The sequence below is a fragment of the Myotis myotis genome, unplaced genomic scaffold (genome assembly GCF_014108235.1).
Source record: "Myotis myotis isolate mMyoMyo1 unplaced genomic scaffold, mMyoMyo1.p scaffold_m19_p_4, whole genome shotgun sequence".
Lineage (NCBI taxonomy): Eukaryota > Metazoa > Chordata > Mammalia > Chiroptera > Vespertilionidae > Myotis > Myotis myotis.
In genome coordinates, this window is record NW_023416346.1 from 82,095,013 (window position 1) to 82,111,577 (window position 16,565).

General features: G+C 45.6%; 1 protein-coding gene across 3 annotated transcripts in view; it reads right to left on the reverse strand.

The window, feature by feature from the left end:
• Positions 1-1,199: 1,199 nt before the first annotated feature.
• The window catches only part of NLGN3 (neuroligin 3), a 28,736-nt gene continuing 13,370 nt past the window's right edge, over positions 1,200-16,565 (reverse strand). For all 3 annotated transcript variants that reach the window (XM_036304651.1, XM_036304650.1, XM_036304649.1), the window contains 3 exons: positions 10,990-11,175; positions 8,144-8,933; positions 1,200-7,508 (listed from right to left, as the gene is read on the reverse strand). In XM_036304651.1, coding sequence (XP_036160544.1) covers positions 6,665-7,508; positions 8,144-8,933; positions 10,990-11,175 — 1,820 coding nt within the window. In that variant the 3' untranslated portion in view covers positions 1,200-6,664. The remainder of the gene's footprint in view (positions 7,509-8,143; positions 8,934-10,989; positions 11,176-16,565) is intronic.

Consider the following 16,565-nt stretch of genomic DNA (forward strand, 5'->3'; position numbering starts at 1 on the left):
TTTGCATCATCCACATGGAGTGGTTGTCCAGTCACTGCTTGAATATCTCTAGTGATGGAGGGCTGCTTACCTTTATGGACAGTCCATTTTAATTTCAGAGAGTACAATTAATCATTAGAAAGGTCTTCCTAAACACAGAGAAATGCTTATATTGAGATGATGAGATTAGGAATTTTTTAAACTTTATTTTTATTGTTCACACTATTACAGATGTCCTCATGCCTCCTCCCCCTTTGCCCAATTCTGGCACTGCCCAATCTCCCTCTGGCCATCACCACACTATTGTCTGTGTCTATGAGTTATGTATATACCTTCCTTGGCTAAACATTTCACCTTCTTTTATCCAGTTCCTCCCCTTCCTCTCTGATAGTTGTTGGTCTGTTCCATGTATCCATGACTCTGTTTTTATTTTGTTTGTCAGTTTATTTTGTTTATTAGACTGGTGCAGCCACTGTGGAAAACAGTGTAGAGTTTCCTAAAAATATTAAAAATGGAACTGCTGTTTGACCCAGAGATTCCACTTCGGGAATATATCCAAAGAAATCCAAAACACCAATCAGAAAGAATATATGCACCCTTATGTTCATAGCAACATTATTTACAATAGCCAAGATCTGGAGATTATTAATTTTCTTCTTCTCTGTTTTGGAAAATGTTGATAATAAATCTTTAAAGGACTTCAAGAGGCTGGAACTGTGGGCTGAAACTTTTATTATCATTTTTTTTTCATTATAAAAAAGAAAGCAACTTCCTTATATCAAACCAAAATCTGTTTTCCTACAACTTCCATCCATGAGATCTTGGAGCTCTTGGAGATATACACAGAATAAATCTATAGCTTCCTATTCACCATGAACCCAGTAACGAATTTTTGACAGAGGACAAATTTCTCCTGGGATTTTCCAGTCCCTTCACTATTCTCTTTCTCTGGATATACTTTTGTTGACTTCTCCTTTGAAGTGTGATGCCCGCAACTGAACAGAGGGCCTCAGGCATGGTCTGACCAGTGCAGAATACCACATGATGTTCACCTCCTTTATTCTGGACATTATACTCTTATTAATGCAGCTCAAGGTCACAAGACATTCTACAGGAGCCAAACTATGCTTTAAAAAAATTTTTTTTTATTGATTTCAGAGAGGAAGGGAGAGGGAGAGAGATAGAAATATCAATGATGAGAGAGAATAATTGATCGCCTGCCTTGTCTACTGGGGATCGAGCCCACAACCTGGGCATGTGCCCTGACCAGAGTCGAACCTAGGACCCTTCAGTCCACAGGCTGACGCTCTACCCACTGAGACAAACCAGCTAGGGCCAACCTATACTTTTGACTCATGGCTCATGATAAGCTTTCATTTACTTAAAAACTCTCTAAGCCACATCTCTCACATCCTACACTGATAATATTACATTTTGTTTTGTTTTTAAATATATTTTATTGATTTTCTACAGAGAAGAAGGGAGAGGAATAGAGAGTTAGAAACATTGATGAGTGAGAAACATCGACCAGCTGCCTCCTGCACACCCTTACTGGGGATGTGCCCGCAACCAAGGTACATGCCCTTGACTGGAATCAAACCTGGGACCCTTCAGTCCGCAGGCTGATCCTCTATCCACTGAGCCAAACCGGTTAGGGCTATACTATTACATTTTGGAATTCAAATGAGTGACTTTATATTTGTTCCTGCTAACTTTCTTGTTTTTCACAGACTAATCTTTATTGGAATAAACTTCATATTTGTACATATTTGTTGAATATTTGTCTTATCTGTGAGGTTCAAGACCACATCCATCTTGCTCACTATTGTCTTTCTAGTTCTGAATACAGAATTGATAATCAGTTCTGGTGAGTTCGTTGTAACCCAGAGGTCCTGGGGTTCTCCATCTTCCAGTAATGATTGCATTGCAATTGTTGAGCTCTTCTAGTTGATCCACCGGAATTTCAGTCTTGTGCCAGGCTGCCCTCCCCAGGTATTTAACATGTAAGAGAAAAACTTACATGTTTCCCATATATGTTCTAAGGGTCTTCCTCTGGGCTCTTGCTCCTAAGTTCTCTGTGGGACATCTTTTACTGCCTTAGCCCTAAACCTTTTTACTGGATGCCTAGGAACCTGGAAATAAGAGCAGGAAAATGTATCATAGAAAGGTTATGTCCCTGTTACGTTCTATTTTGCTATAGTGAGTCCATCATACCAGCCTCTGGACATCTCTATGAATTCTGATTCTGTCATTTTGGTTTTCTCTCCCACCTATGTGTAATATTCAAATTTGATCTAGAGACATTAAAACAGAACCTTTTTGTGTGTAGTCATTCAATTGGTTAAGAATCTGCACACACCTATCTTTATCCACCTCATATTCCTGCATATTGTCCCAAGAGTATCCTAAGATAATGTTTTGTTGCACTCCAGATACACTGTAGGTGTAGCATTCTCCTCATCTACCCATCCAGTCACACTTTCAAAGGAAATGAGCTGAGTGGGGGATGATTTGTTTTTCCTGAATCCATGCAGGGGCTGAGCAATCTTCACTTCCTTTTGCAAGTGCTCACCACCCATCCTTTTACTCATTTGTCCTAGACTCTTGCCCTCAATCAATATTAAATGTATTGATCTATAGTTTATGGAATTCATCTCTTCCTATTTGTAAAACTGTGGAGCCATGTTTGCCCATCTCTAAGTTACAGTGTGCATCTTCTTCACTTTCTATGGGATTATAACAGCTACCACTAGTTGTCCTGCAACCTGAGCTGCAAGTCCTCACAATGCTCTGGGCTATTATTGATCCAGAGTATGAGATGAAATTACTCAGAGCAGCTAAAGGCTCTTTTGGAATAAACTGCCTTTAGGAGCCTCTCTTGGGTGCTCACTCTGTCATTTCTACTCTAGAAATCCTTCTCCTCAGAGAAGAGAAGGAGCAAAAGAGGAGCTGAGGAGGTTTTGTGTTCTCTCTATAAAACCATTAGCAAAAGGAAAAGTCAGGGCATCCCATCACTCATCCGATAACACCCAAACACTTCTGCTGTTATAAAGACTTCTGCAACCTGCCTTTCCAATCTGATGTCCACCTATTTAACTTGAACCCTTTACTTCAGTCAGGTCAGTTCCTCACTGCAACTTAAGCATGCCTAGATCTTCTGGTGTGGTTGTTCTGGCCGAGCCTTTTCTCCCAATTTGGAATGTCTACTATGTCCCCCGAAAGTCCCCCTCGCCCAGCTTGTCTTGCAATTTCTCTAGCCCCTTTAACCTTAACCATAAAATTGAAGCCACATGCTAAATTATGCATTTCACTCATTTTTATCATAGTTCAGTTTTGTCTTCCTGATAGTATGCACCTCAAAGCGGGTATATTCTATCCCTCACAGTATCTAAACTAGCACAGGGCCAGGCCTATAGTCTTGACAATCATACTTGCTTTCTATGGAGATTTTTACAGTGACCAACATCTAGCTTTTAACACACACCACAAATTTAGACCTCAAGATAGCTTTGCCCAGCTCCCAAAAGGACTAATACAGAAACCAGATAAATCTAGGAATGCAAGTTAGATCCATTCATTCTAGGCACTAATGATTTTTGCAATGGGAAATAAAATCCAAGTATATCCTCAGCCCCTCTCCAAACAAAGAGTTGCATTTTTTAGCTGAGCTCAAGGCTGGCTATCAGTAATGGGGCTACGAACCCTCAAGCTACCCCAGCATAGCACTGACTACAATTTGATTGAGACCCTGCCTGTCTTGGAGGCCACTTCTGCCACCCAGACAGACCTTTCAAAGGTATGAAGATCAACTGTAATCTCTCACTGATGGGTCCCAAATAGAATTGGAGCTGGGTTTGCTATAGACCTTGAGTTCTTAGAGGATAGGCAATGTTTAAATCCTCCCCAAATAGAGAGCCTCCTAATTTGGAGGCACACACACACACACACACACACACACACACACACACCCCAGAAGAGAGGAGGCCCAGTTTGGTAATATCTGAGACGGAACAATCAAAGGATTATAACAACAAAGACTCTGAATTGACCTAAAAAGTTCATGTCATCCAGCCCTCTGATTTCAGGAAGATGAACACCAGTGTTTTCCTTAGTAGTAGTCTTTCATTCATTTTTCAACTATTTTGGAGAACTTACTGAGTGCCATGATCACCTCCTATCCATATCAAAGTTTTTTCTTGTATCTAACCATCTTTTCCCCTCTATCATTGTCAGAAGAAATGGCAGCTTTGTCCTTATTTAAGAGTTAACTTTTTAAAGATATAACACACTTGTCACTTAGTAGGTGCTCTACAATTATTTAATGTTTCCTCACCATGTTCCTCCTTTCTAAATTAAAAAACAACACACTAGTCCTTTGGCACACTGTTTTTGTTCTTCTCCAGACCCTCTCCAGCTTTTCCACATATGCTGAAAATGTGTTGACCAAGGCCAGACACATTAATGCTTTAAAAGGCATAACCAATGCTAAGCAGAGCAAAAAAAAAATTGAGGACCATGGGAAAGGTCATATATTTCTGGACTGCACTCCATGTCTGTTTCTAACACTGACTGTGACATTGGACTTTTCTGGGCCCATTTTACCAATTGTAAAATAAGTGTGTTGGACCAGATGACTCTGAGGCTACTTCTAATTCTAAAACTTAGAGCCTGATTACCTCCCAGCCACTTCATGCTATATTTGTGTTATTATATGCTAGTGTTCATGTTAGTTTGGGAAAGAAGAGAGAAAGGGAAAAGGGGAGAGAGTAGAAATAAATTCTACACTATGAACTCATTCAGCTGTGACCCACCCTGAAACGCTGCCCCCAGTTCTTTTTTTTCTTTTTTAACTATACTGTGTCAAGTCAATCATTGCCCATCTCTCTTTTGGTCCTTATACTACCTTGTGTTCATCCCCTCTGAACATCATCCTGTTGTGTTGGTTCATCTTCCTCATTTTGTCAGGGTCATTTAGAAGAATTATATTCTTGGTTTCTGAGGTATCAGCAACCCCACCCAACTGTCATACTTGTTGAGCTGGTTCATCCCTTCAAGTCATTGAGAATAATATGAAATACCATAATGCTAACCCTGTAGAACCTCATTGAATCTGTCCTCCAAGGTTGATAGGGAGTCACTGATTATAATCCTGGAGAGAAACTGCTCCCAGGGCCCCAATGAACTTCTCCAATTCCAATGACCAGAATAGGACACAAGCATCTCTGTGGAGGAGAGGGCCCTTGCTCTGTCAGTCACCCAAGGCAAGGGAGTCTACAGACCTGATGCCTCACTGGATTCAGATATGAGTAGGAATTTCAGCATGTTAGAGGTCAAACCTCCTCCCAGCCCCCAGTCCAGGATGAGGGCAGGGTGGTGGCCCTGGTGGCAATGGCAGCACGGATGGAGGCGGCAGTAGCGTGATGGCATGCAGAGGAGAAAGAAGTGTTATTTTTGCTATTTCATTAGGAGGCCCTGAGGCACTAAGAGAAGGCTTCAGAAGCAGGAACCCATGGCCCTGGAGGTGGGGACAGCAACCTGATGAAGATTGGAGAGGCCTTCATGCGGGTCCAGCAGAGCACAGCCCAGACATGTATCAGTTTAAAGGCACAGGAGGCAGAGAGCTGTTGTGATTCCTAGCCTGCAGAGGCACCCAGCTGGGAGGTCTGTTAGGGCAAGGCCTGTGCAAGGGAGGCAAATTGGGAGTGCTAACTGGATTTTTTATTTTTATAACAAGACACTGTGTTTAAAATTTTTACAAAGGACAAACTCCATGGGTTTCTGTTAGTGTTTTAAGAACTTTTCTTAAAAAAAAAAAAGCCAACGACAACAAAAAACACTGCCTTTTTGAAAGAGAAATGACAGACACAAGAGACTGTAAATAAAATGGGGTGAATTTCTGATGGCATTACCCCGAGGACAGAGGCGTGAACTCCACAGAACCTCATTCACCAAATCTACTCTGCAGTCTGCAGCCCTTCACAGGGACACAGAGATGGCTGGAGAGTTCTCCCCTATGGCCTCCAGCCCCATCCGGCCATAGCCCCTTCCTCCTTCCAACCTGTGGTCTTACTCAAATCTGTTTCTTTCTTGGGGGTCCTGTTCCTTTGTCGGATTCTGTGAACACTGGAGCCAGAAAGACCTGGGCTGGGGCCCTCCCTTCTGGAGCTTCTTCGCACTCACAGGTTGGAGAAGGATTTGTTCCTTTTTTTTTTTTTAAATCAACAAAAACAAGACCAGAAAAAAAAGATCAAGTCTAGGGGAGAAAGAGCTACTCTGCTCTTTACAGCTCCCAAGTCTGGAGTTGGTTGGTGGTGCAGTTCCAAGAGAGGCGGAGGGCAAGCACCAAGGGGGTGTCCAGCTGGTGCTTTCAGGCCCCCAGGAGAGTCTGCGGTCAGGCTCAAGGAGCTGGCTTCAGCTGCTGTCCCATGGGTCCTCAGTTTCTCAAGGACTCATTTGCATCCCCATTTGGAGGGTTTGTTTAGGTTTACTTCCTTATTTGTGTTTTTGTACATGCGGGTGCATGTCCACGTCTATCTATGTTTGTGCAGGTGGGTCTGCTGTTGGGCGTGGGTGCGTGCGTATACATATATATCTGTATGTGTTTCTCTGTGTGTCTGTGTGTGCATGTGTGTTCGTAGATCTGGGAGGAAGGGAGCCAGGAGATAGGCTGTGCTCTGGGCTGGAGCTATACCCGGGTAGTGGAGTGTGAGTGGGGCAGCCCAGTACTGTTGAACCCTGCGGCAAAGGTGTTATAGGGGTGCAATGTCTGCAGCCCTACCAGGGAATTGGGAATCATAGTGATGGTGTTGGGGGTCATGAGTGGGATGTCATCAGGGGAGCGCCGCAGGGTCAGAGTGTAGTCGGGCAGCGCAGTGAGGCGCAGTGTGTCGTGAGGGGGACCGGCCTCACACTCATGGTGGGTGGGGCCCAGCTGTAATGCTGCCAGCTCCTCCTCAGGAGCAGCTCCCAATTCAGGGGCCCCGGCTCCCCTCTGAGGGCTAGGCTGCCGCAGGGGCTCCTGACGTCGTTTGTCCTTACGGTAGTAGAGGGCAGCGAAGGCCAGAACATTAAGGAACAGAAGGGAGGCCCCCACAGCGATGGTGACACTTAATTCAGTGGAGTAGTCACGAGGGTTCTCCACCAAGAGTGGCCCTGCATTCTGATCCCCATTCCAGGACCCTTGGGCATTCTCATTGCTATAGGCAGGGGAGATGGCTGGCCGCTTGGTGCTCCAGGTCTTACCGTTGGGCCTTCGGGTGATGTGGGAGCTGTGGGTGGTATCCAGGGGTGGCACTTTGGTGGTTGTGGACGTATAGTGGAACATGTCATGCAGGTTGTATAGGTGGGGCACCAGGTGTTTCCAAAATGCCACCTTAGTGGCCCGGTAATGATCTCGAACCCTCGGTTTCAGCCCGATGTGAAGGTAAAGCTGGTCTCGGGGGTTGTATTTGGACCAGGCCACTTCCTCAAAGCGGTTGGCCTTGGTGTGAATAAACTTGGTGTCCTGGGGGACCGGCTTGTTGGGATCCCTGAAATACCACATGAAAATCTGGGGTCACCAATCTACCTAGATGAGGAAAGGACCCAGTATTCTTCCTCTCACACCCACCCCTAAAAACCTCCTCCCCAGTCTAAAACTTCCCACTGTTTCCATCTTTTTCAGGGCCCCTCCCTTTGTCCATACTCCTCTTCCCCAGCCTTGAACTCCTACTGCCCACAGCATCATGGAACCATCTCATCCTTCCCTATGCCCAACCTGTAAGATCATGCTATGCCACTTTTCCTTTTCACATGCTACTGAGCATCCATCAATCTTTTCAGCTGCCCAGTTTTCCGAAGAGCCTTTAAAGGCTCTTTCTGAATGTACTTTACTCCTACTTCACACAGCCTCCGGCCATTTAACCGTGCATCCCATAGTTTAGCCAATGACTCCCACTCCTGCTCAGTACTAATGTTAACCGAGTTGTGAGTCTGAGCAAAAATTTTAAGGGAAGGAAATGGTATGAAAGACTCAAAAGGAGGAAGTACGGAGGGTTGTGTGTGAAAGGGTTACCAAGCAAGACTTGGGGAATACTTTAGGAAGGGAGATGATGGAAGAGATTTAGACAGAGCAGAGGGGTGGGCATGCTGGGGTCCCAAAGAAGAACCCCCACGTTCTCCTTACCCGGTCTTGGCAAAGTTGGTCCAGTAGGTCATGACAACAGCACTGAGCATAACGTCATTCTTGGAGAAATTGCAGGGGAAGAGGTCAGTGGGGCCCACCATAGGGACACCGAAAACATAGGGTACTTCGTCCCCATGAGCTGCATCTGACCAAGCAGGCTTCATGAGGCTCTGGCAGTGATGGTAGAAGGCGTAGAAGTAGGTAGGTGAGCCATAGCGGGCATGCAGATCAGCTGTCACCACTGAGGGTTCCACCCACTGGTGGTCAGTGAAGAGTGCCACCAGTGTTTTACGGCGGGTCTCAGGGTTGTCACGGTCTGCCCAGTCTGTGTACATAAACTTGATGGTCTCCCGCAGGGTATCCTTACCCTCAGGATATCCATATAGATTGTCCACAAAGTTGGAGACGGAGTAGTCAAAGTCAGTGCCAGAGACACCATCCTCAGGGTCCACCACCCCTTCCACAAACTTGAGCCCCTCACCCTGGTTGACACCTAACATGATGTCATAATTGAGGAACTCACCCTGTTCCATGAGAATCTCAGGGTCATCAGGGATGACATCACCATCAATCACAGGGCCAAAGGCCACATGGTAGCGGGCTGGCTGGATGTCCTGTTCTACTAGCTCCTTGGCACTCTTTTGCCGAAGACAGTCCACCATATCCACTGTGTCTAGCACATTACAGCCCACCTTGTCTGCCAGCAGGCTGGTATACTTCACTGGTTGGTAGTTCACAGCCCAGCTGGATAGAGCAGAACCACTTTGGATGATGGCCCTCTGAAAAAGCCCTAGAGAAGATAGGCAACACCAGGTCAGATCTGCCTTGTCACCCACAGCCCAGGCCTCCCTTGCCTGTCTCTGAGGGATAAAGCAAACATCTCCTCATTCCTTTGTTACTGAGGCTGCCCTATGGGTTGAATGGGCTGGAAAAGAGTAAAAATCCTTTGGGCTGGGATGATTGGTGAGGACCAGAGGATGGGTTGCTGGGTCCCTTCCCTGATTGGTCCACTGCCTGCTTCTAGCTTCCTTGTCCTGGGGCAATGGTTGGTAACTTGGGGGTTAAGGACATGCCAGGAAGAATTAACCCCTTGGGCCCCAGACATCAGCTTCCTTATGCTCTTTCTCTTTATCTCTCCTGTCTTCCCCGCTTGCTTCCTGCCCAGCTGGGCCCAGTTCTGTGCCAGCGCACCACCAGGGAGCTGGCGCTTCCACCACAAAGGGGTCTTTTTCATGAGAGATGAGAAATGCAAGCAGGAGAGAGCCTCACATTCTGGGAGTCTGGGGAAGGATTTTGAGGGCAAAGTTCTTGGGGTCTGAAAGTCTCCAGGGAATGTGCCCTCCCAGTCCATAGTGTCCACAGAGACTTTCCTTTTCTTGAAGCTACTGAGGCCTCAGATCCAGATTTTCCCCTAGTTGACGGGGAGCCAGTCCCCCAAACTAAAAAAATGAATGATTCTTTCCTAAAATAGGGGGGTATCATTCTCTCCCTGGCCCCAACACTGCCAAGGGATAATCTGGTCCTCAGGCACACAATTCTATTCCTCTAAAAGAAAGACAGATGCATGGGCAGAAAGAGAGGGAGAGAAATACAGATGACAACTTAAGAGACAGCCTCACTTTTCAAAAGATTATTCTCCATGAGTCAATTAAGGAAAGGCAGAGAGAACAAATCTTTAAAGCAGCCAGACTTCCAGGGACACGGGCCCGCTAGGAGACAGAGTGTAGCACCACTCTGAGGAAGGCCTTCTCCTCCCTGTGAAATAGTCCCAACCAGAAGAGGTACTGTTTGTTCCTCTTTTCAGACAGAGGCACCCTCACAGCCAGTCACTTCATCCATCTTTATGGAAAAGGGACTCCTGCTCCAATTATAATCACCTAGAAACACATTCTAAGGTGGGATGCAGATCCCAGCTTAGACTTCCCTCACCGGGGTAGTTCCTAGAGGGAGAGAGGATTTCTAGGTCAGAGCTGGTGATTTTTCTCTCTCAGAGAGATAGGCCTTCTTCAAAGAGAGACTGAAAGTCTTCTTGTGAGAATATCACTAACTCATGGGATTGATTTCAATGAAAAAAAGTCTCTCACATATTTCCTTACTTCAGAGAAAGGCACCTTTACCTCTCAGAGACAGAATGTGCTATAGTCCAGAGGTGATGAGAACATTTCCTGTGAGCACAAAAGGGCCTATTCAGCCCCCTTGGAAGAGTTACTGGCAGAGGGACACACAGCAAGGAGAGAGGCTTTCCTTGGGGCTAAAAATGAGAGTTTCCTTTAGCAGGGCTGTACAGCCCACAAGGAGGTCCGAGTCCGATGATAGGTTTCTACCCTCAGAAAAAGCCTACCCTGCAGGTTAGCAGTCCTTACCTGGGACCCATCCCCCCTCAAGGAAGATCCCTTCTTGTACAGATTTGCTCGTCAGAAAGAAAGCCAGAGAATGAGTGTTTCTTACACCTAAAAACTAATTTCCACCCTAGAGCTCTACCTTGCAGTCATGTGTCCTTCCCTAACTGAAAGATCCCCTGCCTCAAAAAGAACTCTTGTCCCTTCAGAGAGAGGCAATGGATTCCCACTCACTCAAATAAGACTCCGATGTCAGAATGGGGTTACTTTTCTAAGCTGTAAGTGGGATTCTCTCCTCCCCTCTCTCCCATTGGGAGAATTCCATCTTCTTCTAGTGAAACATTTCCCATCAGCTTCTCCCCAAAAGTATACTGAGCTGATAGAAGAGAGTGGGCTGATTCCCCTGGTGCTCCGGGGCATAGAACTGGGCACTCTGGAGCCTGAGAGGCCTGAGGTGCAGGGTAGCCAGCACTTTGCTGGTTCATATTTGCTCCCAGAGCTACTCACCCTCAGAGTGATGTGACAACGTGAGGAGGCTGACACAGGACGCACCGATGCCTGAGCCAAAGACTGTGATACGACGGGGATCGCCACCGAAGAAGGCAATATTCTCACTCACCCAGCGGAGCGCTTGAATTTGGTCAAGGAGCCCATAGTTGCCCTTGGCAGCCTGATCTCCAGTGCTCAGGAAACCTGGATTCAACAAAGGGCATGAGGACAGTGAAGGTGGAGGGATGGAGAACCTGCAGTATGATAGAAGGGGCTGTGAGGACAGAGGATGAGCATGCAGCACAGTTCTATCCACCTAGCTAGTATAAAGCAGAGCTCCTTTCTGCAAGGTCCAGCACCATCAGTACAGGAAGGGTCGGCTCCCTGCCTCCCACCCATGCTCCAGTTTGGAAGGAGGGGTCTCCAGACCATTAGAAGGGGATGCCTCCAGTTGGGAGACCTGCAGGAACTGAAAATGGCCAGGACCCAGCATCCTCTGCCCTAATGTACTATCCTGGTTATGGTTCTAGCACCTGGCATTATAGAGTGGAAAAAGCAGGGACCCTGGACTCAAATAGTCCTTGGTTCGAGTTCCGGCTCTACCACTTACTAGTCATGTAGCTTTTGGCAAATTATTTAACATCTCTGGGCTATAGCTTCCTCTTCTGTAAAATGGGGATAAAAAATACTCTGAATTGTTACAAGGATAAAAGGAACATAAATAAGCATCACTAATATGCTGAGCACATTGTAAATCTGTAGTTACTTCTTTTTCCCCTTCCTTCTCTCTCTGAAGAAAGTGAAGATCCTAAGAGGCAACAACCCCTAAGCTCTCTTTGCCCTTCCCATACAAGTTAGTCCGTCTCCATTTCTTTCCAGGGCCCCGGATATTCCCTTCCCCTCATTCTCAGGACAGGTCTTCATTCCCTTCCTCTAAAGACCTAATGAATCAGAAACTCTAGGGATGGGACCCATCAATCAGCATTTTTAACACACTCTCCAGGTGATTCTGATGCCTGCTAATGTTGAAAAACCACTGGGTTAGACCATCTTTTTCATCTGGTGGAGAAATTGGGGAGTCAGTGCAGTGCGTTACCACAGAAACAGGTCTTCCCGCCCACCCAGTGGAATTTGCTGCCAGGAGATATGTCACCATGGAGACTACCTTCCCACCCACCTGCTGGGATTTGCTGCTGTGGACACTTGTTACCATGGAGACTACCTTCCCACCCACCTGCTGGCTATTCCACAGAGATGTCCTATATCTCCTCATCCTCCCTCCCCACATGCTTTCATTTCAGATGGATTTTGCTGCCTCATTTCAACGCTCTTCCTGATCTCTAGGCTCCTTGGGGCTCTATCTTATCCCACCCTAGACTTTCAGAAGGGTTCTTTCCAGGTGGAACTTGTGGAGCTCCTACATATTGGAAACCCATACCTGGATCAGCATTTTAAAAAAATGTTTTTATTGATTTTTAGAGACAGAGGAAGGGAGAGGGAGAGAGGAGAGAGAAATAGAAATATTGATGAGAGAGAAACATCATCGATCAGCTGCCTCCTGCACACCCCCTATTGAGGATCCAGCCCGCAACCTGGACATATGCCCTGACCTGGAATTGAACCAGTGACCTCTTGGTGCATGGGATTACACTCAACTACTGAGCAACACTGGCCAGGCTAGGTTAGTATTTTTTTTAACCCCACCATGAAAAGCTCATTCACAGCATCTGGCATCATCTTTATGAGAGGCTGTGTTTAAGGAGGCTCCCTCAGCTCACAGAGAGCTCTCTGGCAGTCCTGAAAGTCCACGGGCAGAAGCTGAATTCAAAAGACTCAGTAAGGCACAAGAATTCCTCAGCGTCTTTCTCAAGTCCTTCTGTTTCTAGCTTCTGCAAGAGAGCTCATTTCACCCTCTTCAAGTTATTAATTTACCTTTGGTACAATTAAGTATGTAAAGTACTTAGTTAGTCCTCTCAGGACCTAATCACAAGCCCTCTTTAGCCCCAGGTTCCCAATGAGGAAATGAGAAGGAATTAGAGAAAGCTTGCACGAGGATGAATGGAGGAGTGCTTGTTCCTCTAGACAACAGGACTAGCTCCTCCTTTGCCAGGCCCATTCACAAACTGAAGCTGCTCCTCCGAGTCTTAAGAAGTATGCTGACCAAGATTCAACCCAGCTGTCCAAACCTTGAGACCCTCTGGCAAAAATCACTATGTACTTCTCTAGGCCTGCCTGTCTTCTGCCCCTCCTTTCCCCAAATCCTTTTCTCCATTTCTCTCATTTGGGCAACAGCATATTTGGCCTTAGCCTTTGTCAAGGAAGGTATCATTCAGTGAAATGTGTCAAACACATCTGTCCTAATCATTAGGAAGAGCCTGCATCTGGATGAAGGAAAGTAGATTGCTCCAACATGTACCAGTTTCCTGGGTTAGGAGCAAAGGACTGAAAGGGCTAGGTAGAGGGTTTGACCATCACTCTTGGCTCCCTGAGATCCCAAGAACCTTGGGATAAGAAGATCTGAAGCATGTGGATGATGCCATGCCAACTATCCTTACTACAGGAGTCCTGCTTGAAGTGCTATATCCAACAGGCTCAGGAAGTTGACACAGCAAACATGACCCACCACAAGCACACAAAACCTGGCAGTCTGGGAGAGCAGTCACTCACTGCTAGCTCCCCTGTAACTCAGCCATCCATGCAAAGCATGTGAGAATGAGGGCTAAAATACCAAACTCCACAAACTGCCAAAATAAACCTGAGCCAGTATCCCTGGGCCCAAGTTTATGCTGCTGTGCATGGTAAGTTGCTTGTCAACAGAAGACAGGGGATTCTGGCACCAATGATATCAAAACCAGATATCCATACCACTCAAGGCTTGATGTTTACCAGGTTTTCAGTTTGCCTGAAGGGTACCTGGGCAAGGATATAGGATTAAATTCTGGAACCCAGAATAAAACTTGGCAAGCCTCTACTTCCTCAGTCCCAGGGATAACCACATCCTATATCCTGCTGGGGTCCCTTTCTTTTGTTGGTCTCAAGCCCAGTGAGAGCTTCTCAAATAATAACTACCATTCTGCCTTGGACCTTCTCCAAATACATGAGTCACCCAAGATGTCTAAAGAAGCACCTTAGAGTGAGCTGTCTGTTTGTGCTCAGTGCTCCAGAGAAGCAGATGGGAAGGAGGGTAAATGAATACATATACAGCAGTCCTAAAATAACTTTGTCTCCTTCAACATCTTTTCATTATAATGTTGATAAGATGCCATAGGAATTTAACTCTTGTTTGTATCAATTAGTCAAAGGTTAAAATTGGTACCTTTATACATTGTTTCACTTAATGTCATAGAATCTATTGATAATGTTAAGTGGGGACTTACTATAATTGCGGTTCAAACTAGCCACCTGTTCTGGGATGCTTTGGGAAACAAAACAACAAAGCCTCAGCAAAACTGAGGAAAATCCCCAAGTGTCATGGACAAACCCATGTTCTACAACTGGCAAAACAAGAAGCAAAACATCTTGTATGTACCCAGAATCCAACCAGTGGCTTTACTGATTACATTTGTGTTTCCTAGCAGGCACTGAAGAATACACAGGAAGCAGTAAAGAACTTCTGATCAAATCTTAGTTTATGACTCCTTCTGAGGTTTGGGTAATATTAGTTTGATCATTAACTGCTTACGCCCAAAGAATAATATTTCTACCCACAGATATGCTGTTCTGGTTAACCAAATGACAGGAGGTTGTAAAGTGGGAGGTTCTCAACCTGGGTTTCATGGATGAGCTTCAGTGGGATCCATGAAATCATTTCTACAAGTGTGTGTGTGTGTGTGTGTGTGTGTGTGTGTGTGTGTGTGTGTTTTCCAGGCAAAGTGCATAGCTTTCATCAGAATCTCAAAGGGGTCCAAGACTCCCCAAGAGGTTAAGAACTTCTGATACAGAAGCGTAAGGATTGGGGCAGCTTCGGCTAGGGTTGTGAAGTAATCAGCAAATCACAGGGAGTGCTCACCAGCAACAGCCTTCTGTGCAGCCCACAGCTCCCAACCGACACTGCAAATCTGTCTCTCCTGTCTCCTTTCTGCCTCCTTTCTCTTTGTCACCTTTTCCTCTTTTCTGTCCCCATCCTGTTCTTTTCTCCTTTACATTCTCCCCTCTCCCTCACTCCTCTCCTCTCTCTTTCCTTCATCCCTAGCCAGTCCAAAAATATGGAACTGAAGCATATTCTTAGTATTCTCTGTGCTTTCCAATACATCTTCTAGACTGAAGCTTTGTGCTTATAATTTTTAGAAGCAGCTGAGTTGAATGCTTTCTATTATTCTCACTAAGAAAATAAAGTAGCAACATTACTTTTGGACTTAAACTGCTGGGTATGTGTGCCTATATGTCTGTGTATGATTATATTTGTATATTCATCATTTTTTAAGAACTCTGCAGCCCTAGTACATGTATTTCCAGCCACCTTCACAGTATCATTTTTATTGTCACAGACTCAAATTCCCTTTCTCAACAGGACAGAACTTCTTAGGAGAACCTTGCCAAGATGTCTGGGGAAGCTCAGACAGGAGCAGCAGCAGAATCATGAAACCCAAAGCACATCAGACTATTAACAGACTGGGGAGCTGCCCTGCAGGCTTCATACCCAGTATCCAGATACCACTGAAGGGGACACAGGCTCCACTTTTTCCAGGGAATATCACTTCTCCAGCCTGAACCCCAAAAAGGTATCTTGCTATCCCATATAGTATTAAGGCAGTACCAGAGCCTCTGGAATTAGAACTGGCAAAGCAATATACTCAAAAGCAAATTAAAATAATCCAACTAGCCATGTAGGAAGCCATGCCTAATTGCTGGTTCAGCACGCAGGCCTACAGACCTGACAAACAGCCTTGACCCCCACTGGAACTCTGAGGACACAAGCCCTCGAGGTAAGAAGTTGACTTCTTCATGCCACTCCAAGGATATGGGGCTGCATGTGCCCTCTGAGGCCTAGGTGAGCATATGAAAAGGAGCAAGGACCTTTATGCCCAGTCACCTCTTTAAGGCACTTGTGTACCTCAAGACCTTTGCCACATATAAGCATTAACAGTCACTGAGAAAGGTATGGGGTATAGTGGAAGCCCAAATTACTGAAACAAGTGTGTGGGTGACACAGTGTGTGTGGAGAAGGGCATGTGGGAGTGTATGAGGAAGCATTTGGAAAATAAATGTGTGTGTGAGAATGTGTTTGTATAATATGTGGGACCGTATGAGGATGTACACATAGAGTAGAAGAAATGTACATGTGTGTGTATATGGGGTACATAAGTGTGGGTGTGCATGAATATGGGCATGAGTAAAGTTGTATGTGCATGAATGGGAAGATGTGGGTATATGAATGTGTATACATTTGTGGGATAGTGTGGGGGAATGTGTACACATGTATGTATTAGATGTATATATGCAAGGTATATATGGGACATATGTGTCCATGTGGGTATATGTGTAGGAGGTCTGTATGTATATATGTGAGGGGATGTAGATATAGATGTGCAAGCAGGGATATGAAGTGTGTGTGTGTGTGTGTGTGTGTGTGTGTATGTATGTAGTATTTGTGT